The sequence below is a fragment of the Balaenoptera ricei genome, chromosome 4 (assembly GCF_028023285.1).
Source record: "Balaenoptera ricei isolate mBalRic1 chromosome 4, mBalRic1.hap2, whole genome shotgun sequence".
NCBI classification, from domain to species: Eukaryota; Metazoa; Chordata; class Mammalia; order Artiodactyla; family Balaenopteridae; genus Balaenoptera; species Balaenoptera ricei.
In genome coordinates, this window is record NC_082642.1 from 34,593,016 (window position 1) to 34,620,704 (window position 27,689).

The following is a 27,689-nucleotide window of genomic DNA, read 5'->3' on the forward strand; positions in this document are numbered from 1 at the left end:
AAACGCCATCTACCTTTCCCGATGCAACCCCTCGCCTTCACTCCTTCTACTGCACGTCTGTACCACCCTTTTTGTTTGGACCTTTAGGCGAACATCGTAGTATTTCCACTTTGGTTTTATCTACTAAACAAGACTGAAGGCTCCTTGAAGGCAGTGAATTTTCTTAGGTCCTGAGAAATAGGTCCTAACACATTATCCTGCGTTAGGCATTGAGTGGCTGCTGATTTTCATAGCTGCCAATCCAGGGGCTGTCCTCTCTGGAAACTTGACTTTGCAGAGAGATTCAAAGACTTTATCTAGAGAGTCACAAATCCAGCCAGTGACCGCTGAGTAGAAGGGATGCTTGGTGAATAATGAGGTTAATCTGACCAGTGATCAAAGTCTGGCCATGCATGTATACGAGCACCCAACTTAAGATGTACAGGTGCATTCGTTTACAGCTCCATAAGGAGAAATGGACCCAAGTGTCATAAATGCAAGCACAGCCTCTCAAACACACACTTTTCAGAGACACCTAGTTGACGATGATCCCTGATAAAGGCTCACCTCAGTCACGCCACAGCCTCCCGTCCTGATGACAAAGAACAGGCTGCCCGTTTCTCTGAAGATGAAATGTTATCAAAACATGATAAATGTGCTCACAAACAGGTAGGGCTAAAAAAAAATGCATGCAATATTTCTCTGTGGTTTTGCAACAACAAGCACCTTGACTGGATTTCCTATCTGCTAAGGATTAAAAAGCAAAAGGCTTTAAATATCAAGAAAGTGCAAAAGTAAAGAGATAAACATCAGAGGATCCGGGCATCGGAATACTGCTTCACGTCTAATAGAACCACAACGCAAAGCTTACTCCAAAATATTGCAAACTACTAGTCAGTCACATGGCCTGTAGCAGAATTCCACCATGGTCAGTAAAATATCTGGAATGTCTTATCCAATAGAAAGCTCCTTTGTTCATTCAATCATTCCTCCATTCAATCATTCCTCCATTCATTTGTTGGCTGACTATTTACACTGTGCTTTTTCTTAATGAGCCAAGACCATGCAAGGCGCTAGGAAAACAGCCATGAACAAGACAGACTTCTTCCTGCTCTTAAGGAACGTCTATTCTATTGGAGGTGGCAGACAATAAACAAAACCGCACAATAAATAAATTATTGACAAGTGGGATGGAGAGTCCATAACAGGATATCAAAATGAATTTCTTTTTTAATTGAACCTAGTGAGTTCCTCTGTATTTTTTTAAAAGACTTTTTGTTTTTGATGTGGACCATTTTTAAAGTCTTTATTGAATCTGTTACAACACTGATTCTGTTTTATGTTTTGGTTTTTTGGCCGTGAGGCATGTGGGATCTCAGCTCCCCGACCAGGGATCGAACCTGCACCCCCTGCATTGGAAGGCGAAGTCTTAACCACTGGACCATCAGGGAAGACCCTATAGTTTTTGCTAAGTAACCCTGGTTGTATAGCTTCATGCCATACAGAACAACACTGTTTTCATTCTTCTACATGGTGACACACCAGATATTTGAGGACAGCTAGCATCTTACCGTCAAAACTTTTCCAGAACAAATATATCTCCAGAATTTTTTTTAGCTCTTTCGCCTCTGACAAAACGTGTGGCCCTTCCAACACGACTCTGGTCCTACATGCTAGGTTTTTTTCTCTGTAAATGCAGTGGTTCACAATCTATGCTTTTGTTCATAATCACTTTAGCTACAATGAATTATATGGCCCCAACATAAATGCAAGAGGGACTTGAACGTGAGGGGAAGACATGGGTATTCAGTAAGTAATGCCTCTACTGCAAATTCCAAATTTCACCTAACATCACAGCAGAAGATCTAACATTATCACCTTCCTCACGGTCAATCCTATACCTTTACTGATACTTCCAAGCATAATCACAGACGCATATACACTATATAATATGCACACACAGAACAATATTAATATAGTAATAATATGGAGAAAACATGATAGAGGAAAAATGATCAAATAATATGCTTACTGAAATATAGCTGAATCACAACCTTACATGGCAGGGGGAACATGCCGTGTGCTCAGGACCAAGGCTCTGGAGAAGATCTGCTGGATTCCAATCCTGGTTCTATCATTACCAGCTGTGTGACTCTGGGTAAGTACTTAACCTCTCTGATTCTTAGTGTCATCATTCACAAAATGGGAATAAGATCAGAACCTTTCCGTGTGAATTAAATAAGCCAATCTATGTAAAATATTAGAGTATTTGACTCCTAGTTAGTGCTATAGATGTCTACGCTAATCGTTATTACAATTAAATGTGCTTTGAAAATGCAATTTCATTATTTGCTAAAACGAAGTCAGTCTTCCTTAAAAGCGTCCTCCACGCTAAGTTAAAAAGGGGAGGGAAAATGTACTTTAACATTGAATTTACATATTCACATAGTCACAATCTCTCCAGGCTGATTAGTCTCTTTAGGATTTTTTTAAACTCTATTGCACAGAGTTAAAATTTTGTGTCTTTTTCTCTTCTTGTGCTTGATCGATCTCTTCCTCTTCCCTTCCATTAACTTTAGGAAGATTACAGTTGTTCATGAAGTTGGTTCTAATCTTCCTAGCAGTCAAGGCAAAAAGGGAAACACGACTCGCTATGAAAAAAGGAGGAATCATGCCAGTGCCACGGGAAGCTAACATTGATTTAGCTTTTCTCCTGCCTGTATGTGTCTGTATACCTAGAATGGAATCTTCCACCCTATTAGCACCAAGGCAAAACTCCCAATCTTGTTCTTGTGCATCGGACTTTCTCTAGAAGAATTCAGATGTATCCCTTCCATTACCCTGATTCTCAGCCTTCTGTCCATCCAATGTCACAGCCCTTTAGAAACAGGACAATAAGGAGACTGCCATTGGGCCCACTGGGCAGTTTGCTACTTCAGTCCTGGCTGTTATCTTAGGCCAGCGTTTTTAGAGCATGAATAAACCCAGTCAGCTTCAGCTCTCTGGAAGGAAAGTTGTGCCATTTATTTGTTTAATCTCTCCAAAGCAGTCCAAAAGCATTACCTGGAGGTAGAACTTGGAATTGGATTTCTAGTCCCAAAGGACGATTGCTGCTAGAGTCGGCCTAAAGCCCTAGCATGGAACAGGCACATTTGTAGTTAGAATCTATTAATAAACCGATGAAAGCTCACTGGTTAAAAGCCAAAGAATGCTATTTAATGCTCTCTTTTGCTTTTAATGGGCTGAAACCCATTAAGACACTGCTAAATAATATGGCAGTTTTTTTTCTTGCTGCTGATAGAGGGACAGTAACACACACACACACACACACCCAATAGGTTAATTTCAATAGGCTCTACACCTAAAGTAGCTGGAATGGAGCAGAACCTAGAGTCCAGAGGGTCCAAGGTGTCCCAGAGAAAGTCTAGAGATGAAACTTGAGACATTCCCCTCAGACAGAACTTCCATGATTGCATTATCAACTCTTCCTGGGGCTATTAAACCAATAGAGCAAAAAATAGGCACATTTGGTCCACAAACAGAGCCAGCCGGGGACAGGGGAGGGAGGCTCCAAATGGCACAACAGATGTCTCGGGGCTCGTATACCAAGGTGCAGGCTCGGAAGGGCCCTTCCGGGGGTTCTAATGCTGAGAACAGCTGATTGAGTGCAAAAATGAGAGAAGTTAGGGGATGGAGTTTGAAAGCCTTGCCTCGTTCTTGAACTTCCCAGATGGGCTGTTTCATCTATTTTTGGAATCGTGATGTCAAAGCAACCAGCTGATGCAGTCATTCTGGTGAGATTTTTGCTTTGGGGACACCTGCCAGGGTTCAGCTTCACCATCTAAAGCTGGTTCTCTCTTCCCACCTAGGAACAGCCGTCTGTCTGCCCCTCTCTATGCTACGGGCTGTCCTGGGTTGCAATGGCTTCCAGACGGTCACAAGGTTATGGAGCTCCCAGTTCGCTCGGACTGCGGCCTCCAAGTCAAGGGCATTTCTTGCTTCTGGTCATGGAGGTCTCTTCCTGATGGCCTTCCCTGTTGGTCAGGATTGGCTTCACAACCTTCCTCTGAAAACAGGAGGCTATGCATTCACCTTTTATATACATTCCTAAAATTCTTTCACTTCAACACATGGCTCTGGTGTCTCGAGTCTTATACTAACTTGGGTTTAGATCCTGCTTGCCTTCATCACCATGATCAACGTGTTCTTCCTATTACGGTCCCAATTTCTCCCTTGATCTCCAAATCCTGTCCTGCCTTTTCTATGGCTGCTGTTCAAATACCACAGGGCAGAACAGACTAGACTAAAATACCACTGTGGCAGTTTCATTTTACAAAGGTGGCCAGAGCAAGAACTCCCATCTCACATGATGGGCTGACATTGTGACTCTGCCACTCTGCCATCGTTGGGTACCATCTTGACCATCTCCTCTGGTTCCCATCTCAACCAATAGGGTAAGTTCAGTGAAAGGATATTGGGAAATTAGAGGCTAGGTCGTAAAAGGAATTCGAGCTTCAGCCTAGCTATCTTTTCAGAACCCAGATGCCATGCTGTGAGGAGGCCAGGACATGTGGAAAGGCCACCAGTAGATGCTCTGGCAGACAGCTCCCACTGAGGGTCCCACCAAAAGGCAGCATCACTAACAGCCTGATCTGTGAGTGAGGAAGGTCTGGGGATGACTGCATCACAAGCTGCCGTTTGACTGTAACTACATGGGAGACCGTCCTCCTCACCCCTCCACCCAAGCAAAAACTGACTGCTTAACCTCAGAATCATGAGAGATCTCATAACATGATACTAATAATACTACTAGTAAGATGCTCATCATCATGACAGATACTGATGATAAATGACAATTTTTTTTTCTCGCCACCAAGTTTTGAGTGGTTTGTTTTGCATGCACAGATAATTGGAACAAATATCAAACAGCTGAATATTTGGAGGCCACTAGACCAGGGATATGCAAAGTATGGCCCGTGGGCCAAATCCAGCCTGCCGTGTGTTTTAGTAAATAAGTTTTATTGGAACACAGCTCATGCGTTTACATATTGGCAATGGCTGCTTTCATGCGACAGGGTCAGAGCTGAGTAGCTGTGACAGAGATTGCATGACCCACAACGGCTGAAATACTTAATATCTGGACCCTGTACAGAAAAGGTTTGTTGAACTCTGATAGACAAATGGCTGACTTTTCCATTTTTGTTTTGTTTTGTCTTTTTTTTACTTTTGACAGTGAGTATTCATCATTTTGCAACCTAATATACTTGTATCCTATCCAGCTATGTAAAATTTTATATTAATTTGCACACTGCAGGCAAAGCTACACATATACACTCAAGCATTTGGGAAAAGCTTTCATTAAATTAAAACACACCACAGAGATTTTAAACAGCCATACATGTGGTTTTCATGATGCTAATGTTGGATTGAGTATGAATGAGGTACCCAAAAGTACATTTGCACATTGACCAAACCAGGGAGTAGGGCACATTATAGTAAATGTTTTATTTTTCTTTCTGGAATAAGAAGACAACGGATAAAACTGGCAACTCCTGGCTGTGCAGAAATTTACACTGGGTGGAATTTTGATGAAGCTAAAAAACAAAGACTTTCTGAGGTTTTTAAGTAAAGGCAAATAATTTTAACAACACCTAAATTAAATTAATCTGATGACAAAGTACCCGCAAATTGAATGGGCCTTCTTGATGGATTCTAGATGTGTTCCCCGTGAAAAAAGTACTTTGTTAATCAAGTCCCACTTGGTTTCCTTCCTTCATTCCTCTTTGCATTATAAAAAATTAAATTTCTGCAAGATACAACTCAAAAAAACTATCTTGCCTTCCCCCGTTAATTGCAAGTTTGATGGAAGATGTCACCTTTTCCCTTTTGAAAAAAGGGAATAATAGAGGACAGAAGTACTCAATGAATTTGACAGCCATGCCAAGTAAATTATTCTATGGCTATTCCAACCACAGCTATTAGATTTGTGGTTTTTTTAACACAAAGGCATATAATTGGGTTAGAATCCTGGATTACTTTGAAGTAAGAAATTGGTTTTCACCTACTGTTTCAAAACCCTTTTTAAGATCCATTCATCTTTCAGGATGACAATTAGCCACCCCCTCTTCCTAGGGCACAAATGTTAACACATACTGGTACCTCGAAATAACTAAAAGACAAATCCAACATCACTAACATGTTTTTCCAAATATTTGGCAAATGAGAGATTTATGAAATATTTCTACTAATGGGGAGATAAATATGATTTCTGTCTCATTTCTGATACAGTCTTCTGCAAAGAAAATTCCTTAAAATGGGGATGTCAGTCATTTACAAATTAATATGATGACCTATTGAAATTTTTAAAGCTATATAAATAACAACTACACTGTTTCTCCTGTTTAGGAAATCACCAACTTTATAGAGCAAACTATTTATGCCCCTGAACTTTAGACTACATCACCTTATTTTTAAATACCACTATATACTGATCTCAAATGTCTTAGTAACACAGGAAGAAGCTTGCATTTATGGGCTCTGAATCAACCCTTTCTAAGTTACTGGATTTTCAATTACCAAAATTACTGCACTAAATATCACCTTAGTTGCCTGAAAGAATTAAAGCACTTTCCAAACTGGAAATTCCTAGAAGATAATACCTGTCCTGCCAGACTCTAATCCCTTCCACTGTAGGCAGTCTTGTGGTATCTTTATTTGATAATTTTGTATATTCATTTAGAAAAATTAACTTTTGACTGCCAAAAAACCCCAGTGGGGTAGTGCTAACAAGGACTACGAGAGGATCAAGGGGTTTGCTGCCTACGAGGAGATCGCAAGGCTGCAGGGATAGAACTCGGTTCAAATCCTAGCTCTGCCTCTTACAAACATGTTGACATCAGCGAAGTTATCTGACTCAGAATCTGGTTTCTTTAACTGCAAATTAAGAGTTAGATTCTCCTATAACCTTCACTAGCCTCTAACATCGAATTTCTAAACCTCTTTGTTTTAGCCTTGTCTTCTTGCTCCTTCACTAAAGTGAACCACGAGAGGACAGGAAGAAATACTGAATATGCCCTAAATGTTTAAGCGAAACACTTCATCTAAGGAGTTGTTTTAGGGATTGCCACCCTTGACATCATGTTTAGCACGTGTGGTTAGTAGTATTTGTGAACCCTCTACCTCCCTCCTATGAAAGGATCATTCCAATTGCTCTGGACTTTCATGGCCGTATATCTGCTGTTTTCCCCTGACAAATCATTTCCTACTCTGGATTATATTTTGGGTTTATTTCTTGTTTCCCAACCAGAGTGGAGTCACCCTGGGAGTAGAACACCTATTCTGTGCCTTACTGTGCAGCCCTGCAGTCTCTTAAAATATTGCAAAATTATTTGAATAGCAATGAGTGGGTGTGAATGAATGGGTGGATAAAAGAACAAATAAATACCCTAGAGTTCAAGAGTCAGATGCTCAAATCTCTGACCCGTTCAGAGAAGGATGGGAAAGGTTTTCTTTTCCACAAGCTTTTCGACTTCCTGAGCAGCATGAAAGAAATGCACTATTCTTTTCTGGTTTTACTTAATTCTACCAGAGAGCTGGCAAAAAATGATAAGGTCCAAATGGGTAAGTATCCCGACTGCGACACATTCTGCATCTTGACCTTCACCTTGGAGTTTGGCCAGGCACCAGCTGTTAGTCTGAGGGTAATTGACTTGAGCGATCACGCAAGTATAAAATGCTGTCAAGGCTGTCCGCAAACTGAGTCACAGCAAAAGCAAAGCAAAGGCTGTGTACTGGCAGCACGACGCAGACTCTACCCCACTGAGTTAAATATGCTCTCTGCCCTCAAATTTAACCCGATACCAATGACACAACTTGGTTAGTACATAGTCAGTCTAACTCAATAGAGCTTTTCAAAATGTTCTTCACTCTCATTAGAAACTGAAGTAGCAGGGTAATTTAATGATGAATCTGAATGTAATTAAGGTAATTAAAAGAGCAACTTAATTTTATGCTGTCTCTGGGAAATGTTCAACCCAAGGGTTGCACATTCAAATTCTGAGTTACACTGGCTAATAGCGTTGATGTGTATTATAAAGTAGTTAAATGTAATAGAGTTCAATTAGTAAAATATATTGACTCTAGGCGTTGAAATTGGTACTATATATTTTGGGAGTGTATTAGTTTTCACTGTAAAAAGAGAATTCTTAGGATAATAGTCCTGAAAATAAAATTCATACATCACTGTTTATTGACAGTTTGAATGTAAAACTGCTAGTGGCTGGGAGAAAGACGTATGGGATAAAGGTGTATGCTCCACCAAGGAGGTGAAAATTTGATGGGGTTGACAAGTAGGAAGATACACAATTTTAATAGGTGCTAGGACGGAACTTACACAGAAGCCTGGAAATGGGAATCAGCCAGGCAAAGAACGTGATTCTATCTGTACATGTTTATGCCCATCATACACCTAACACTGGCACACAACGTGTGCATCCTCTGTGCCTCGGCAGGTGATACACGGGATGAGGTGAGGTATAAGGGAGGATTTTTCGAAGCAAAAGAACGTATGCACCTTGCCCTGGATTCTCAAGTAATTTTGTTGTGCTGGAGTTCAACAGAGATGTGAAGGACTGCCAGAAATAGTAGGCAAAGGTCAGACCACAAAAAAGTTCTGATGCCATGTTTAAGGGTCTGGAATTCATTGAACAGAAATGCAAGTATAATTTTTAATTTAAATATTTGTTTCAGTTTGTGCTATACTAAGAATTCAGTAGAAGCTTTATGGCTCCTGACCATAAGAAATGTGCTGCTAACATGTTTTGTTTCACATTCGTTTCGTGTCTATTACTAGTAGATATTAAACCCTTCACTTTTCCACTTTGGAGACAAAGTTCTCTCGTGGTCCACGTGTTTTTTTACAGGTGCTCACTTCATGTTCTGTCATATTTGATCACTGTTCAACTTTTTTGTTATAGTTAAGAGTCTAACATTAAGAATTATTATTTTGCAGTTGAAATATTTTATCATTATATAAGCTTATGTCCACTTGATTCCTAAGAAGAACATAAAAATAGGGGGAAAAAAAGCCTCCATTAATTAAAAAACACACACAAATGCATACATAGACACAGATGTTTCCAGAAGTGTAACAGCTGTAGACAAAGCCACTGGGAGTTTTAATTTAGTTTTTAAAATTCATCCAGATGTCTGTTATTTCATAGATACTGGTTAGGTGTTTAGCTTATCATTTATTTCTTAAAGAAAGACAGTCACATACACGAAGTGTGTACAGATACATACACACACACACACAAGTCAGGGACCCTGTTTCTTTGAACCATAACATAAATTATGTCTAGCTTGTCAGTTTAGTTTTAATTCCCCTCCTATCATGCACACCATACCCCAGCCCTTGACCATGGATAGACGACAGGTCCTTTAGGAAATGTAGGTTCTCACTGCTTCATTCATTCATTACGTTTAGGAAGACAACATGTTGCTGTCCAGATGAAGAATTTTTTGTGAAATTCTTCTGTGATTCAAGGATTGGGTTTGTGTAATGTATCTGGGTCAAAGCTTTTATCAGCACAATACCATTCATCTTGATTTCCTCAGGCACAAAAAGAACGGGATAGAATATTGTTTGTGATTTCCATATCACCCCTAATGTATGATCTGTCATCACTGGTTCATACACAAGGATCCTGGAACCACAATATTCAAATAAGCATCTGGAGTTTGTGTGTGTGTGTGTGTGTCTCCTTTCTGAATTTCCCTTCTCTTTTTTAATCTCTCTAGAGATCTGCTACCAGCACACACTGCTGGTACTTATTACACATCTTGAGCAGGGGACACTTGATAAAGGCTCTTTCTTTGACCAGTCAGAAGCATGTCATGAGCCAGCGCTAAGAAAAGAAAAACCACTTAAGGCATCAGTGGTCTCACAACAGTGGTTCAACTCCTGTGCCAAGATGCTGGCAATGGGGTCCTTTATTGTATTAGTGACTGTTCCAGGGGGTCTTTGTTTGGGAGAACGGGTGAGAAAAGAAAGACCCCAGGAGCCAGCACAATTTCCACTCCGCCAAGAGGGGCATTTTTACGTCACTACACCAGATCTGTAAGTGCTGATAGAAATGTGTCCCTTTTCAAATGACTTCGTATTGCCTCTGAAAGGTCAAAAGAGCTATGGCTTCATAAGCCACAAAAGCATGTGTTCCTCTTCTTAAAGAAAATGGGCAATGCTGATTATAAAGACCTGGCATAGTGGGGTATTTCAGGAACAGGTATTAAAGACAGAATCTTGCATATCAATAAATATGTATGTAAAATATTTATATAATAAAATACCATCTGATATATTCCATACTATATCATACATACAAATGTATAACACAATTTCAAAGATGCATGGCTTTCTGATGTCAAACCCAGCTTGTATTCTGTTATCATTTTCAACACTTGGGACCTTTGTCTGAAGCCTTTGTCAAGAAAAGCAAACTTTTCCCAATTTCCTTATGAAAACAGAAACAAAGCTAATTCTCTCTTGTCCTCCGCTGAAAACTATGTGTCTGTTTTCTAAATGGCATTGGACTGGCTTTTCCTTACAAACTACTCATCTACCACTTTTATTTCCAGGTCACCATTCTCATGATTTAGCTTCTACTTAAATGGAAAGGGAAAAAAAGTGTGTGCCTAGCGCTGCCTGGCACTGAGCCTGATGTAAACAGCTGGCTTGAGAGGATAAGGCTCAGGAAAGGAAAGACCCCAGACTCTGTGACCTTATAAAATTGACTGACATTCACAAAGAGGCTTTGTTTCCTCATGTATTTATTTGTAGTCATTGGATATCACTTTCCATTGGATACCTTCCTTATCATTAGAAAAGTCTCCATCACTCTAAGTATAAATAATTTGAATTCCAATAAACACTTATAATCAATTATTAATTCAGAGTAAATAAATATTCCTTTGCATTCACAGACCTTTTCAAAAATAGATTCAGAAGTATTTCACTCTTGGCACCTTTGGGTCAGGTGAGTACAACATCCCTGGATGATAATTTTGAATTGCCAAAAAGAAGAAGAGAGGGGAAAATTGATACAAAGAAGACTGAATCATTAGAGAGAAAAGTGCAAATTTAACTTGTAACATAGTAGCTTTATCTAATGACTATATTTGCAATTCGCTGAGACTTGAGAGAATTATGTAATAGAACCAGGGAGAAATGTTCTCAGATCTTACCAAGTAGATGACTATGGTAAATCTAAAACTCAATAGGCTAATTAACTCCTGATTGATAGTCACTGAAGGAACATTAGAAATGTCAAGTCTTCTTTACCTGTGTAACCAGGGAATCTCAAAAGAAGCAAACAAACAACAAACAAACTTCAGGAATTAGACTTGATGACCTTTAAGAAAACCTGCAACTCTGAAATTTGATGAGCAATATCTCAGAATTCTTTGAATTAATGAGAACCATTGTTCTTTCATGCAATCAGGTATTCACAAATAAAAAAGTCTAGAGGTTTGCTTTTAATTCAAGAACAAGAGCGCAAAACTGATTGCTTCAGGTTTTAAAACTACTTGTTATCTTTTACACAAAAAGTACTCTTTAAAGAAAAAAAGATAAATAAAAGGATTATGCAAGTATGTTCTCTAAATGAGCATATCATCTGGCCATAGGAAAAGGTAAAGACATAAAAATTATATTTGAACAAGAATAAGATAGGGCAGTTAGGAAGATACGGATTCTTATGGGACTTCATAGGCAGAACGAAGAAGAGAAAAGTGACACACTTTAAGGGAGAAATTTAGAAGAACAGTATAAGAAACAAAGATGCAGGGGGATCACGTCTCTAGTGGAGAATACTGCAGGTGAACAACAGAAGAAAAGTTTGGAAAGGCAGGTTGTGATCAAACCACGGGGGACCATGAGGTCCAGCATAAAGGCACAATGAAGGTTCTGAGTGGGTTAGTGCTGTGCCTTATATACCGTCTAGTATAAATGGGCAGTAGAATGAAGGATATGGTTGTCAAGGGGCCAGAATGGAGGCAGTTGGACTTGCATGGAGGCTAGGGCAATGGTAGGAGTAAAACTGAGACCCATGAGGCCGGGATATGGGTAGAAACCATGTGTGAAAGAGTGAAGGACGTCTCCTGGGAATGTGAGGGGAGTGGGTTCCAACCACTGAACGGATGTGTGGCCTGAGATAGGAAGAAGAGGCTAAGACGGATAGAAGGTTTCAGGTCTATGAGCTCCAGGATCAAAAATAAAACTCGGGAAGACAGGATGGAGAGAAAGTTGGGGAGGATGGTCAAAGTTAGGCTTATTTTTTTTTTGAACCTGCAAAATAGAGGTGCTAACAAAGCATCCAAGTGAGTGACCAATAAGCCTTAGAAATCAGGTCAGGGATTTCCCTAGTGGTTCAGTGGTTAAGAATCCTCCTGCCAATGCAGGGGACACGGGTTCAAACTCTGGTCCGGGAAGATCCCACATGCCGTGGAGCAACTAAGCCCGTGCACCACAACTACTAAGCCTGTGCGCCACAACTACTGAGCCCGTGCGCCACAACTACTGAGCCCACGCACCTAGAGCCCGTGCTCCGCAACAAGAGAAGCCACCGCAATGAGAAGCCCGTGCACCACAACGAAGAGTAGCCCCCGCTCGCTGCAACCAGAGAAAGCCCGCATGCAGCAACAAAAGACCCAATGCAGCTGGGTTTTAAAAATAAATACATAAATAAAATTTATTTAAAAAAAAGAAATCAGGTCAGATTTTAGGAGAAGAACAAGGCTGGAGATGTGGAATGCTGAGACTCCAACACAGGGATGGAGGAAGCCATGGTGGGATGTGGTGCTTTATTGCTCACTAATATCTGTCCCCTTCCCTGAAGGAGATTATTCTTCCCTGCCCTTTATAATCAGGCTTGATCATGTGACTCGCCAAGGAAAGAGAGAGGAAAGTTAAGTCACTTGCATTAAAAAGCTTTAAAAGCCTATTGATTCACACCCTTCTTTTTTCCTCTTCCATAGAACTGGTAATGCCGAGCTAGTGACTGCTTCATTAGCATGGCCCTAGAGTTAAATTAACAAAGGAAAAAAAAAACAAAAAAAAAAACCCATAGCTGCTCTGTAGGGTGTGAGAGAAATAATTAGTGGCTGTAAAAGCCACCAGGAGTTGGCAGTTGTTTATTACTGCAGATTCACCTAGCCTAACCTAATGGATAGGTCATAGGAATGAATAAAATTGTCCAGAAAGGGAAAGTAAAGAAAGACCAGAGAATGACTTTGCACAAGACTTAATCCAACAATTGCGAATGTGTCATTTCACAGGAAAAAAATGTCAATTGAGCTATATTTGCCAAGTTACTTTAAGCATAATTTCTTAAGTTTTGTCATTACTTTTTCTGTATAGAAAACTTGCATTAAAAAAAAAAACGAGGGGAGGGATAAATTAGGAGTTTGGGATTAACAGATACTACTATATACTACTGTATATAAAATAGATAAACGACAGGACCTACTGTGTAGCACAGGGAACTATATTCAATATCTTGTAATAACCTATAATGGAAAAGAATCCAAAAAGAATACATATATATGTAGGTATATATGTATATGTGTGTATATATATAAACCAAATCACTTTGCTGTACACCTAAAACTAACACAACATTGTAAAGCAACTATACTTCAATTAAAAAAAATTTTTAAAAAACCTTGCTAAGTCAGGCAAAGTTATTCTGGTCACCTTTGGAAATGTTTGCTCCATGGAATATTCTGTGAATGAATAGCAATCACCCTCGCATACCAACAATTTTGAGTGTTTGAAATATTTTTAAAAATATTACTTTTGCCTGTAAATTTTTCTTTGTGTAAATTCACCAAACACTCCTCATTAGATTGTAAGAACTAAAATTATGTATTAACGTTAGGGAGTGTCTTCTTGCCTAACAGTAGGGGAACGAGGCTATCTGGGAGCAGCTGGTGGTTGATCACTGAATTGCTCACCACTCCAGCCTGCAGACTGGTAGAAGGAGGGGGAAAGAATCCCAAGATCACGAAGTTAGTGACTGAGACCTTAGCCCTCATGTAAGCCCAAATATGTAGACATATTTATTAGCCTAAGGCAGCAATTTAAGCCCATAATACATGACTTAGGAATTTAGAAGGAATTGTTTGTCTACATTCTCTTTTTGTAAGTAGATTTGGAATGAGAATTTGGTTTTTATGTGTATTCTATTTCTTGTGTTTTAAAGAATCCCAGGAAAACCTCCAAAGCAATTTTTAAATTCAAGTCTATACCACTTCTTGCTTTCTTTTTTTTTTTTTTTTTACTATTGTTGTCCAACCTTCTCTTAAGATTCTTGTCTATCACATCACTGTATACTCAAGCATTTTTAAAGGCAATTCGCCTACATATATATTAAATTCTTGTTAAGAACAATTTGGTAAAATTAGTGAAAGTGATTTAATGTCTCTATACCTTTTATGCATGGATAAGTCCACAAACCACAAAACAACTTTTTACATTAAGTAGAAAGGTTACAATGTTTTATTATTAAAAAATACGTGGCCTTTGATTTCAGAGTCTTCTCTCTTTCCCCTTCTGCCTCTGAGTATTTAACTGTTGTAAGAAACTAGCTCAGAGACCCATCCTGTTTTCAGAGCTGTGCTCCTTCCCAATCAGTATGAGGACACAGGCAGTAATAAAAAGGACAAGTAATAGCTTTAAGAAAACTCCAATTTGTCAGCATAGGTGCCTCGGATTCATACTGCAATACGAATGGGCTAAGAGTCTATGAAATTCCAGGAGTTTTTTGGGCTATTTCTCATAGGTAGTTTTGCAGAAATCCCAGATAAGGATAGACTTTGGCTTAAAACATCTAGTGAGTGTGCTGGAATCGTTAGTCTTTCAACCTGTATGACCTGTTTCTTTGTGGGTAGAGGTCCCCTTGGATCAGGGAGCCAATCCCTTCCAGATGCCCAGCACTTCCTTACTTTGGCTTTAAGATATTTGTACTAACTTTGCAGATTTTATTATCCCTCTGTCCTTCTGGAATTTTCTCTAGCTCCAGCTAGAAAGGGCATTTCACCATTTCAACACCATTCTAACCACTAGGTGAATCTGGCATCCCCACTAGGAATCTGTCTATCTTATGTAGGCTCTGTCCCACAACCCAGTCCAAACTAGTTTCCATTCATCCTCCAAGAGGACAGAGCCTTTCCACTCTAGTCTCTCAGGCGAGGGATGGAGGTATGTATTCATAACTCATTTATGTAATGGAGATGACACACAAGGGAGCATTTCTTAAGTCCAGTCAGCAGCTCTACCCACCATGTACATATATATATTCCTAAATGGCATGCATCTCTGTGTAACAGGGATTTTTTGCATTTTAAAGAGAAGTCAAGGTAATCCAAACAGCCATTATTGATAAAAATGTCTAGGAGTAGAAGAGTCTGGCAACGAGTAAAAACTTTACATCAAACTCATCTCTTTATATCAAACCTTTTACATCAAATTTACATCTTTATTCTTCCTACCTACTGTCTTTTTGCAAATGAAATACATGTCTCTATGGCGAGTATGGCTTTAGGGATCCCATCCCAGATGCCAATATCTGGGAGCAGAAATTACACTCACCTGCTTCAAGACTGCTCACTTCCCCTACAGCCCCCAAAATAAGGCGGTGAATTTTCAATTAATGGATAAAAGACTAATGTGTTCCCTACAAAGTTTTACATCTAAATTAATAAGACGGTATAATTCAGCTCTTGCTCTGGATACCAAAGAAATGAACATGACGAGTTTTTTTTTTTTTTTTTCTTCCCCCTGTATATGTTGTGACACAAAACCGGATGAATCAGAGAATCAAAGGGATGAGAGAAAATGCAGCCAACAGACATTTTACTCAGCACCTACCCCGCGTCAGACAGGTGCTGGGGTACAAAGATGACGAGAGGTCACTCAGCCTCAGAGAGTATACAGGGTACTCAGGAAGGAGGCATGATGCATGCACCAATAATATTTAGATGAAGTATATAAAATGTGTTGTGGGAACTCACAGAGGACACTGTCGTCCCTTACAGATTCACACGGGAGCAAGCATCTCTCCAGATCCTTTGAGGACTACGTATTATAGGTCTCATGGGTGTACCACGTGTAATAACGTTGCTTTAATCTGTTGCATTGGTTCACTGTTGATTTTATATTTTCATCAGCCAGGGCCAGAAGATCTCTTCTAGTTAAGACATTAACCATCGATGACAACATACATACTTCCTGACCACTGCTATTTGTAGGGGCTGGAAAGCAACTGACACACACCAGCCCTTGTATTCTTAGAAAGTGATTTATTAAATGGATGTGTGTACATCCGTGAATCACACGGGATCTCTTTTTATGTAAGTTTCGAGGACCAGTGGTCTTATATTTTTAATGCCAGCTTATGGAAACCCCACTGGCTTCCCCTGCCGTGAATAAACCGGTTGCTTGAGGAGCTATCCCAAGGGACCATTCAGAGGCCGTTATTTCACTGTGAAGACTGTTAAAAAGAATAATTGGTATCAATAACACTTACCTGTGTATGCAGAGGGAAGGTTACCCAGCCATAACAAACAAGCCGAGATTCACACAGCCCCTACTTAAAACAATGCAATGTTTGGGATTTATGAGAATAAACCCTGTCAGTAATAATGCCCTTATGGGGGCCTTCTTGATTCATTTGGCATATGCTGCTGTGTACTCACAGTTAAATCAAATCTGCCATGCAGTTACAGGCTAACGTGCTTGCATACAAGATGCAAACGATACACACTGGAAAGGTTCACTTCTCAAAAAGAGGTATGGCTTTAAATGCCCTTCTGACCCTTGTGTTCCTCTAAAACAGCCATAGGACTGTTTCCAATGCAAAATCTGCAACATTACTGATTATCGTGATTATCGTCATCGCTCAAGGGTACTGGAAAAATGAGGGGGAAGCATTACCAATACATAGAAAGATGGATCGAGCATGAATCAAGGTGGAAGGGACACCAGCAACAGATACAGTCAGGCAAGGGAAGGAGCCCCCGAACAACAAGGGTGAAGACGACAATAACACAACAAAGAGCATCGCTTAACCTGTTTTGTCAGAGCTGGTATTGATGGTATTGGTAGTGATGGAGGTGAAGGTAGTCTTTGCGCTGTCCTTGGCAGTTACAGATTTCTGCTTATTTTTCATGGCTTCCAATGCTTTGAGCTTCTTGGCATGTTTCGTGCCTTTGTAGTGGGCCGCAGCCTGGCTCTACAAAGGAGAACAAAATGAACCATGCAATCAGGCTCATTTCTAAACTGGCATTCTCTGTATTACTGCAAATACAGACTCCCTTTCAATAATAGGTACCATTCATGCTAATTCTGGCTGTGGTCAAACGGTGGGGTTCTATTTAGAATGATGCCATACGAAGCAATGGGAATCAAGTTCTAAAACCTCTGGATGGAAGGAAGAAATATTCTATTGCGTCTCTTCAGAGACATGTAGATGAACGCTAACATAGCAACAACATTTTCTTTGTGGGGTGGGAGAAAAAAAATAAGAATTTACAACTGTATTGCCTTTGTTCTGTCACAGAAGATGCTGGGCTCCCAAAGATTAACAAGGGCCCTAGAAAGAGTAGCTCTCACCTTCTTGCCTCCGGAAATGTGTTTCTCCTTCTACAATGTGTCTTATTAATACAGGACCCAACAGGTGTCTACCAGGAAAAATTCACCGATAACAAGGGAAATAGGCACCCTGGAGGCTGAGATGGGAGCGTTGAGAGTTCAAAATCAAATGCACTGCCGAAGTCCAAATGGAGTATATGGAAGCTGGGCAATTTTACGATTCTTTCTTTCTCTTTGCTTCCCACAGAGGGTAATCTGATAAGTTCAAGGTATTCTTTCAACACGTGGGTCTTTTGTGCCCTGGTCCATTGCCAGGAGGATCCAGTGTGTTTTGAGCACTTCATGGGGCCAATGCAATTCTTTTGCCTTTGCTTTCTGAGATTTCTATAAATAGTAATATATATTTTCCCAAGTTTATATTTTCTTAACCTTATCTATTGGTATTGGAGAGACATTGAGATAGAAAATCATCTTAAAGAAATATATATTTATTAATGTTAATTTATTGGTGGTGAAGGGGAAGCCTTTGTGGCTTAGGGTGAGGTGGAAGTGGGCAGGGAGATTCTTAGATTAGAAGGTTTTCCAGCTCAAAACCTTTAAAACTATCATCTCACAAGGAAGAAATCTCGGTGGAGGACTAATTCCGTATAGTATCTACGCATCACTTCCCATGACTTATTTAAACTCAGTGTTCCATTTTGCCAGAAAAATACACATTGTCCTCTTCATCACAGCAACTGTGGTAGGTAGGGTGTTGCAGTATAATATCTTTTTATAAGTACATAAATATATAATCCACACCTTCATTTGCATCATTCTGACAAGTATCCTCAAAGGACTAGGTACCCTTATTGAAAGAACACTGGACAAGGAAATTGTATATTAGAAACAGTTTGAACAGAGAGGACACTCATGCATCAGTTTTCCAACAACACATAACATCAAAAGACATAGTGTGAGTCAAAATATGAAGTTAAGACTTACTATAGTTAATTGAGGAACCAGTGATAGATTGGATTGGTTTGATTCTACACGGAGAATGCTATTTTTATGGACGGAGTGGTGTCCCTTTTTTCTCCTTCCTGATTTATTTCTAATAATTCAAACCCTTTGGGTATATCTTTTGAGGGCATGATGCTATATTCAATTAATTCCACAATATATAGTTGGTCATCTTCTCTAGACAGCTGATGATGTACTTTCCCTTAAAGCAAGGTTCATCTCTTACTCCTGGTATGGAAGTGAATGCTTTATATATAATGCATATTAAAATATAAGGTTGAGATGAACAGTGCTATCCCCACATATACCTTCAAAATATTCATTTTGTACATATACTTTCATTCTAAGTTTCCTAGCAAATCTATATTCTCGGTAGTATTTCAAATCAGATATGACTTTGTTTTAATACACCATAGGAGCAGGTGAATGTCACTATTTTAGATATTAAGAAAGTTACTCCAAAAGAATCCTGACAGTTAAGAGTGTACTTATATCCTGTGCCCCCCGGCCGAAAAAAAAAAACAAAACTCTGCACAGATACAGCTAAGCCAATGCTTCCAACAAGTGAAATGGCTCAGGGAGTTGTGGGGAAAAGAGGGTGATCAAATTACCAATAGTTGGTGGGCTCCCAATTGAGACCCCTGATATATTAAAAAGCAAAACAAAAGAAGACAATATGCATACTCACTTGTTAATTGAATAATAGTCCCAAAGCACCCTGATAATAATTTAAAATATCTGCTATTAAAAAAAAAAGCAAGTGAGCCTCCCACAAATTTGAAAAGAAAAAGTTGAATGGTATGAAGGTCCAAAATGCTATGGAGAGACCAAGGTATGTAGAATTTCGGGGGAAATGTTGGATATAGCGGAGGCTGATCAGGGTAGCCTCAATGTGATTGTGGTGGTGTAGGGTGTGTGTGTGCTAGGGGTAGAAGTCGATATACAAGTTGGAAACAGAATGTAGACAGATAACCCTTCTGGATACTGTAAATTTTCTTTGTCATTGATCTTTATGTTTGTATAATTTATTAGACTGCTCTTGGGTTCTACTGGTATTAATTTTTCTATCTATGTATACTGCCCCCTGAACTCTTTTTTTTGGTATTCTTTTCCACTATGGTTTATCATAGGATATTGAATATAATTCTCTGTGCTATACAGTAGGACCTTGTTGTTTATCCATTCTCCATATAATAGTTTGCATCTGCTAATCCCAAACTCCCAATCCTTCCTTCCCCCACCCCTCTTGCCCCTTGGCAACCACCAGTCTGTTCTCTATGTCTGTGATTCTGTTTCTGTTATAGGTAAGTTAATGTGTGTCATATTTTAGATTCCACATATTAGTGATATCATATGGTATTTGTCTTTCTCTATCTGACTTCACTTAGTATGAGAATCTCTAGTTGCATCCATGTTGCTGCAAGCCCCCTTAACTCTTGGTCCACCTTGATACAGGTGTGTTGCATAAAGGCGTGTTCCTTGTGTAAAGGAAGAAAGCCCAGACAGCTCTCCTTACCCTGTTAGCCCACTTCACTGGACTGGATATACTTTTCAGCCACATCTAACCTTTCTGTGACTGTAGACAAAGCTGCAGCCTAAGAAGGAATCGTGCTGAGAGATTTTTTAAAAAGCAGTAGTTGGACGGAGATGTGTCTTTGGGCCTCATCTGCTTTGCCTTTGGGCAGAGAGGTTCTGGGTGAATGTAGCATGCCATTTTCCCTCCAAGGTTGTCTCCTATTATTTATTAGCCAGTCTCTGAGTCAAGTCACCCTCAGAAACCTGGGAACCATCGAACACAAACAGACTATTATTTTTCACAGGAATGATTTCAAAGTTAAGTATACTACTTCATCACAGCACATGTCAGAATTCTGTATTTTAAAACTCAAAGAGAATTAGGTGATCAAAGTACACAGAGAACAAGAAAACATTGCTTTCAACAAGTTCCTTTTAGATCATAAATGGAATATTCAGGTATTGTGTAATAAAAATCACTATTGCCGACCTTGAGCTAGCACATGACACCATGAAATCTAACAAGTGTCATCCCAGAGGCAAGTGGTGACATTAAAGATATGCACACACATTCCTGCAGAATAGTGATGCCACTTTAAATGTCATCACCAATCCTAGCCATCAGTAGCCAGTCAGACTTTTCGATCTTCAAATTTTGTCTTCAGTATTTCCAAAAGGCTTCAGGTTTAAATGCAACTGAAGTTCCAAAGTAGATAAAAATAACCGTTAAATGGCTAACACTTGGAAGAGTTTCATCATTTTGAAACACATGCACACATATACACACATCTATTTTGCTTATCTATGAGGCTTTGTTATAAATCACTATTATTCTGTGAAACTCACTGCAAAATTAATGTTCATGTATCCTTTTATTCCATTAGCTCCAATACCTTGTACAATTTTAATCTGCATGTCTTTGGCATAAAGTGTCTTAATATGCTTTTTAAGAACTAGGAAGTTTACTATAAGCATACATATATGGTAATGATAACCAATCCATTTTCATGAACACGTGATTTCAAAAAGAACAAGGTGGTCTTTGTTAGTTTCTGATGTCATTTCATTTTATCACATTAAATTTCTATTAAAATAAAATGAACATTATCTTATTAAAGTGTAACATCAGAAAAATAAAAAGTGGTTATGAAAGAAGTTACCATCCTCTTTGGGGAGACAAGAGATAATACTTGAACAGAGGAATCCTTTTTTTTTTAAGAAAATTATCTGATTTCAGAACTTTAATTTAGATTGTTGTTTGGGATATAAAAAAAAATGAAATGATAAAAAGATATAGTATCCTAAACTCTAAAACACTTACTTTCGATTTTTATTTTGAAAACTATTGAAAAACTACTCCTGGAAAAAAGTTTAAAATTTGTATTTATCTCTGTACAGTTGTTTTTATGTTGCATACACTCACTCAAATCTAATATTCAGGCCATTTGCATAGGTTCAGCTATGTGGATTAAGACCAGTATACATTCTAACTGTTCAGTGGCTTGTTAAATATTTTGAATATCACTTCTGTATATATCAATAGAAAGTTTCTAATGATTCTATCTTAATTTGTTTATTATCAACTCTCAGTTTCATTTAATACTCATATAAAGCATTAGTTCTTAAAGTGTGGTCCCCAGATGAGTAGCAGCAGTGGCAGCTGGGAGCTTGTTAGAAATGCAGGGAATTGTACCCAACATCTTATAATAACCTATAATGGAATATAATCTGGAAAAAAGAATGAATCACTATGCTGTACACGTGAAACTAACATAATATTGTAAATCAATTATACTTCAGTTGCAAAAAGCAATAAGATGATATTCAGTGAACTTGAAAAAAAAAAAAAGGAATGCAAATTCTCAACTTCTTTCCCAGACCCACTGAATCAGGAACTATGGCTATGAAGCTCAGCAATCCATGTTTTACAACCTTTCCAGGTGCTCCTGGAGCATACTAAAGTTTTAGAACCACTCATCCTAAATATTAGTACATTTTCTCCAAAGATGGCCCCTTCTTGTATAAGTGGCCAATGTCTAGGTTTTAAAAGATCAATATATAGTCATTTGAAGATTGAACCTTTCCATATGTCTAACTGTGAGTAATGTGTATTACCCAAGAAAAATAATCAAAAGTTTCTTTCTTTAAAAACAAGCCATAAAAAGAGGTAAAAAATAACTCAGATAACATAGGGAATTGGGGAACTTCTATTCAAGAGGGATGAATGCAAAATAGCAGATCGATCTTGGAAATCTTGTAACTCTCAAACCCCATATAAGTGCTTTCCAAGCCCTTGTGATTCTCTCTGTATATTTTACCTTTTCTCTCCAAGCTAATTATTGTTGCAGCATGACCTCTGACCCCATTGTTTGTACCTCTTTGTTGAATACTTTGCTGTGATCCATTTGTGCGGGGGTGCTGGGGGAATCGCTAGTTCTGTAAAAAAAATAAGCAAAAGCAAGGCCCTGTGTCATGTCTCTTAAAACCTCACTGTAACAAGCATTAACTCACTATTATATTTGCATTAACTGATTCAGTGTTAGCCATGGCTAAGTTCTTTCTTTATGTACTTAAGGCTGTTTTAATTGAAGGAAACTCCTAGCCAGCAGGCAAATAAAAACCATGCTAGTAAGCCAAGAGACTGCCTTCCCTGTTACTCCACTTAACAAAATATTTGGAGAAGAAATTTAAAGATAGAATCGTTTATGGTTATACATTTTCCTTACTGATGTGAAGATATGTACTTTTCAAATTCTCTTACTCAATGGGGAAAATGACATGAGATAGATACTTTTATTCCTTAATTACATGTCCCATAAAGAATATTTAACAACTTATTTTAATCTGTGATTGTGCAGTTAACATTTAGGTAGATGACTACAATATGAATAAAAGTGAAAATTCACTTGCATTGAGTCCCAAACTGAAAAACATGATTCAATTAAGAGTGTTCTCTCTGAGCTCAAATGATTGATGCCTTACTTTGTGTTCCTGTCTTCTGTACTCTTCAATACAGAAATGAATAGTACCTGCCTCAGGAATAGAAAAATAGAAAAAAAAAAAGATAATACCACAAGAGTAGGGCCATTTTTATACACTACCAGTAGTCACTGAAAAAACAAATTCTAAATAAACATAGAGAAAAAGAAGAGAGGCATGTCACAATTTCTCAGATATATTAGGTAACTAACTTTTATAAGCAAAAAAAATACCTTGTCACTAAGCGGTTGTGAAAAAATCTCGATGGACTCACTTATCTTTTTCAAAGCTTCTCAACTCATCTAGAAACTTCATGATTTTTAAATATTAAGTACTTAATGTTTTCAAGTATCTAATATGGATGATAAAAATAGCACTTATTTGAGTAAGAGAGGCTAATTTGAGAGTTTTTGCCTGGCTCCTGTTGTGAAACCACTGTTCTTGTATGTCTGGGGTACAAACAGCTGCCTCCATGACCTCTAATGGTGGGGTCCTGATTGGGAGACACTGGCTGACAGTGGGCTTTGGAAGCCGGTGCTCATGATCTGATACCGACCAGGGTTCTTGGCCTTCTCGGATCAATAGAAATTGATAAGATGACAGACAAGAAATTCAGGCAAGGCTTAACAGGTTCCCTTGCTCACTGCCCTAGCAGGGGCGAGCTGGTTGCTTATATGGGGTGAGGGTAGGGATGGGTCCAGGGGTCAGGTCGGAGGGGTGGCTTAGGTGGTCTGCCCACCCCTTTGGTGGTGTCGTGTGCAGGGGGCATGTGCAGTGCCCTGCTCTTGCTCCTGACACCCTGGTTTTGCTCCCGATTCCTGAGAAGTGGCGATTGGGTTTTTGGTCTTTTTGTATCTTGTTGTCCATAATTTGCCCCAACTATGCATGCACGCAGTGATTTTTAGTCCCTTATAGTTTCTTTGTATTTTGTTGCTGGAGGAGACATTTGTCCAGGTGCAAGCATTGCAGCAAAGGGTGCCAGGTCCCAGCTTGTCTCAGACCTAATTGAGCCAAAAGGAACATTTGGTTCTGGTGAAGTTTGCTCAGTCTTTTGGGGATCTTTTTGTAAATGAGAGACCGCAAATGAGTTTTAACTCTACTGATATAACCACAATAATTTCTTGTAAGAAACTGAGAGAAATCAGAAAAACCACTGTGTCTAACTACTCAACCAGCATACAATATCCCTTCACCATGTCCACAGCTGAACATTCCCCTCAGCGCGTGACTGTCACCTACCATTGGAAAGTGTGGGGGGAATTAGACATGCTGAATCTAATCATGTCCGAGGGTCAAGCTGTCAAAGGTGTTGGTATCAGATGCAGAGAAAAACTTTATTTCCAGGTGTGACCTGCATGCTTCTCCTAAATCGTCCCAACCTCCTCCTCTAAGAAACCTACCTACCCATCACCCCAATCATGATGTCTGCTCTCTAACAAGAATAACTGCCTGCAGTGTAGATAAATGTGGGAAAGCCCTCCCTTTTATGCTCTTAAGGAAAATACCACAAGAAGAAATCATTTTCAAAGCCTTCTCCCTCTGCCTGGAGCACCTTCACTTGCCTGGCAGATACCTGTTCATCACAGGTCACCAGCTCCATGTGGTCTTGGGTACAGGGAGTGGCTCCTTATAGCACTGACGTCACTGCCATAACTAGGGTTAAATGTCTGTTTCTTCTGATAGAGAGTAAATTCCTCAACAGAGAGAGAAAGACCTCATCATTTTGTCCCTGGGACCTAGCAGAGATCTCTAAATAGGTTCCTATTAAATGCACGTTGAATTAATTTCACATTTTGATTTTAAAATGGAAATATGCATATGGTGTCTCAATGGATTCTGTATGTGAACAGGGTGCAACTTAATTCTCTGCCATTCTTTGGCATTTTGCCTTATCTGTTGAACACACTTCAGGGCATATTTATAGCACTTAATGCTGGAAAAGCATCTGGCAGAAACACAAACTATTATTTTTTCTCTGAGAGAAGCTTACCATCAACTGTAAATTGCGCTATTTATGGGAGCTCTCTTTGCATAGGATGCGGCAAGGAATAATATGGAGATTGTTTCACTTTTTAAAAATTTTGATGAATAACAAGTTTTGTTTTTTTTAAATCTGGGACGTGCCATGAATGTTTCCAGTGATGATTTTTCATTTTAAGATTTTTCTAAAAGTCCAAACTCTCTTAAATACACATAGAGAAGTTTTCAGGATGTAGAGAATGCTATTTCTCTATTAACACGATTGTTAAAGTTTCCAAATGGAATATTTTCTCTATATTGCTCTAAAACAATATACAGAAATTAACTATGACATGATTAACCCATTTTCCTCCCTACAAATCCACATAATAATCTATACCCTGCATTTGCTGAAAAAGAGCACCTTCCATTTGGGGAAAAATATTAAATTCCCTACTTCTCCATAAATCAAGGAAGGCCTCCTCCCTCTAGTTTTATAGCATTTCTCATCTCTAATTCATGAATCTGAGAATTGTTCTGATTGTTCTTTTAATGAATTTGTTTCAAAGATCCCCTCTGAAATATGTAACTGTAAATGAGATTTGTGGAGCCCACAAAATATATGGTATATAGTTGAGCAGACGTTTTCTCAGTGCTAAGTACCATAGCATTTTTCTGAAGCACTTTGGGTGCACTGGGAAGAGATGGGATTGGGACCATAAATAACCTCAAGAACCTCAACTCCGATGGGCATAGCACACTCGTATTCCAGGCTTTTCACTGCTCATTCAGTCACAAAGGACTCACTGAACAGTGGCTAAACACTTTTGTAGTTATGGCGACAGTTGTCGTTATGGGGACAGAGCGGAGAATGAGGCACACTGGTAAATTCAGCCACATTAATACATCTTCTCTATTAAAAATACCAGAGGCTGAATTGGGTGATTGGGATTGACATGTATACACTGATGTGTATAAAATTGATGACTAATAAGAACCTGCAGTATAAAAAAACAAACAAACAAACAAACAACTAATAGTAAATTTTCTTTGGGTTCTTTGTATGGAAATATGTTAATGTAAATGTTTCAGAAATAACATGAAATTTCTAAAAATCTTATATGTTCTGGTATAATGTTATAAGTCATAATTCTAGTTATTACTTTAAAATGTATATCTCAGAAATAACTAAATTTCCTTGTCAATTGCATTATTATGAACTTTCATCAAATCTTTAACCATGGTCATTTTTAAGTCTTTTGTCATTTAAAGACAGTTCTGGGTGTACTCTGATGCTTTCACGAAAATGTTCCTATGAAAGGGTTTCATCTTCAAGGAATTCATGGAAAAGACTCTGACAAGTACAGGTTTCTGGTAACTGACTGTACTGCTGAACTGAATGAATAAGCATTTTCAGAACTCTAATGGAAAACTGATGAACTCATAAAAGTGCTAACAAAAGATCAAGATGAAAAAAAATTAGTTACATGGGACTGAGTGAACTGATGAGGATGATTATAATTTTTGTGACTTTCTGTTTGAATAAAACCCCCCCCCAAAAAAATACCATAGGCAAACTCAAAAGATGAGAAAAAAATACAAGCCATATTTGAAAGTACTATTGCAAAGGGGTTAAGCTCTACGTTCCATAAAAAAGTATCTAGAAAATTAGGAGGAAAAAAACAACAACCGTTAGAAAAACTAGCAAAGCCCCAACCCAACTCAATGAAATAAATTATGGCAAAGTACCTAAGGCTTTTTGGGATAGAATATGGGCTCAATAATGAGAATAAATGTTAATTTTTGTCAAAAGAAAGGAAAACTAATGTTCATTTGTATAAATCACTTTGGTGCCTAAGTTAGAGGACTCTTGAGATGGATGCAAATTGTGAAAAAATTGTATTTTTGTGGAAATTGTGGTTCTAGGAAAAAAGGAAAAGAAAATGCTGTTAAATAAGAGAAGCTCAGCCAACCTGACCTGACCTCAGGACACCCTTTTGACCAAAGAGGTCTGAAGTGAGACATTTTATGGGCAAAACCTGGGGAAATCCACCCAGCTTCTCAAATAAGAGTTTCTTCCTGGACTTAGGAACATATTTGGTGGGCAGAAAAAAACATTTGTTTTTGTTGCTGTTGTTTTCAACTTTCATTTACCAAAGTTGCAGAAAGAAATGCCTTTGGCCTTGGATTAACTTTAGAAGATGGGTGAGCAAGGAAGAGACAGTGACAATGACTCCAGAAGACTGATTTATCTGGACATGTATAAATGCCTGATTTCCTGTTATGTCAAAATTTCTTCCCATGGCATAAATAAAATTGTGTTTATGTTTCCCGATTGACCATGGTATAGATGAGTTGTGTTAGCAAGAAAGAGTGCCAATCCCAACAGTTTAGGGTTTAGAGAAAACTTCCACAAACAGGTGCTGAGACCACAGTATCCCCCATGTTCATTCAGTAATTCTTGGGAGCATTCTGGCCAGAGGGTTTTTCCCCAGGGTGATGCTTGGAGGAAAAGATAAGTGATTCATAAATGCACTGAGGAGATCCTGCTGGTCCTTTACCCAGTGGATGTTAGTGTGAGGCTTTTATGGAATGCTTCTCTGGGCCA

General features: G+C 38.8%; 1 protein-coding gene across 4 annotated transcripts in view; it reads right to left on the reverse strand.

Moving 5' to 3' along the window:
* ZNF385D (zinc finger protein 385D) overlaps positions 1–27,689 on the reverse strand; it is a 949,347-nt gene that overhangs the window by 79,764 nt on the left and 841,894 nt on the right. For all 4 annotated transcript variants that reach the window (XM_059920403.1, XM_059920405.1, XM_059920406.1 and 1 more), the window contains one exon: positions 17,105–17,267. In XM_059920403.1, the coding sequence (XP_059776386.1) occupies positions 17,105–17,267 (163 nt within the window). The remainder of the gene's footprint in view (positions 1–17,104; positions 17,268–27,689) is intronic.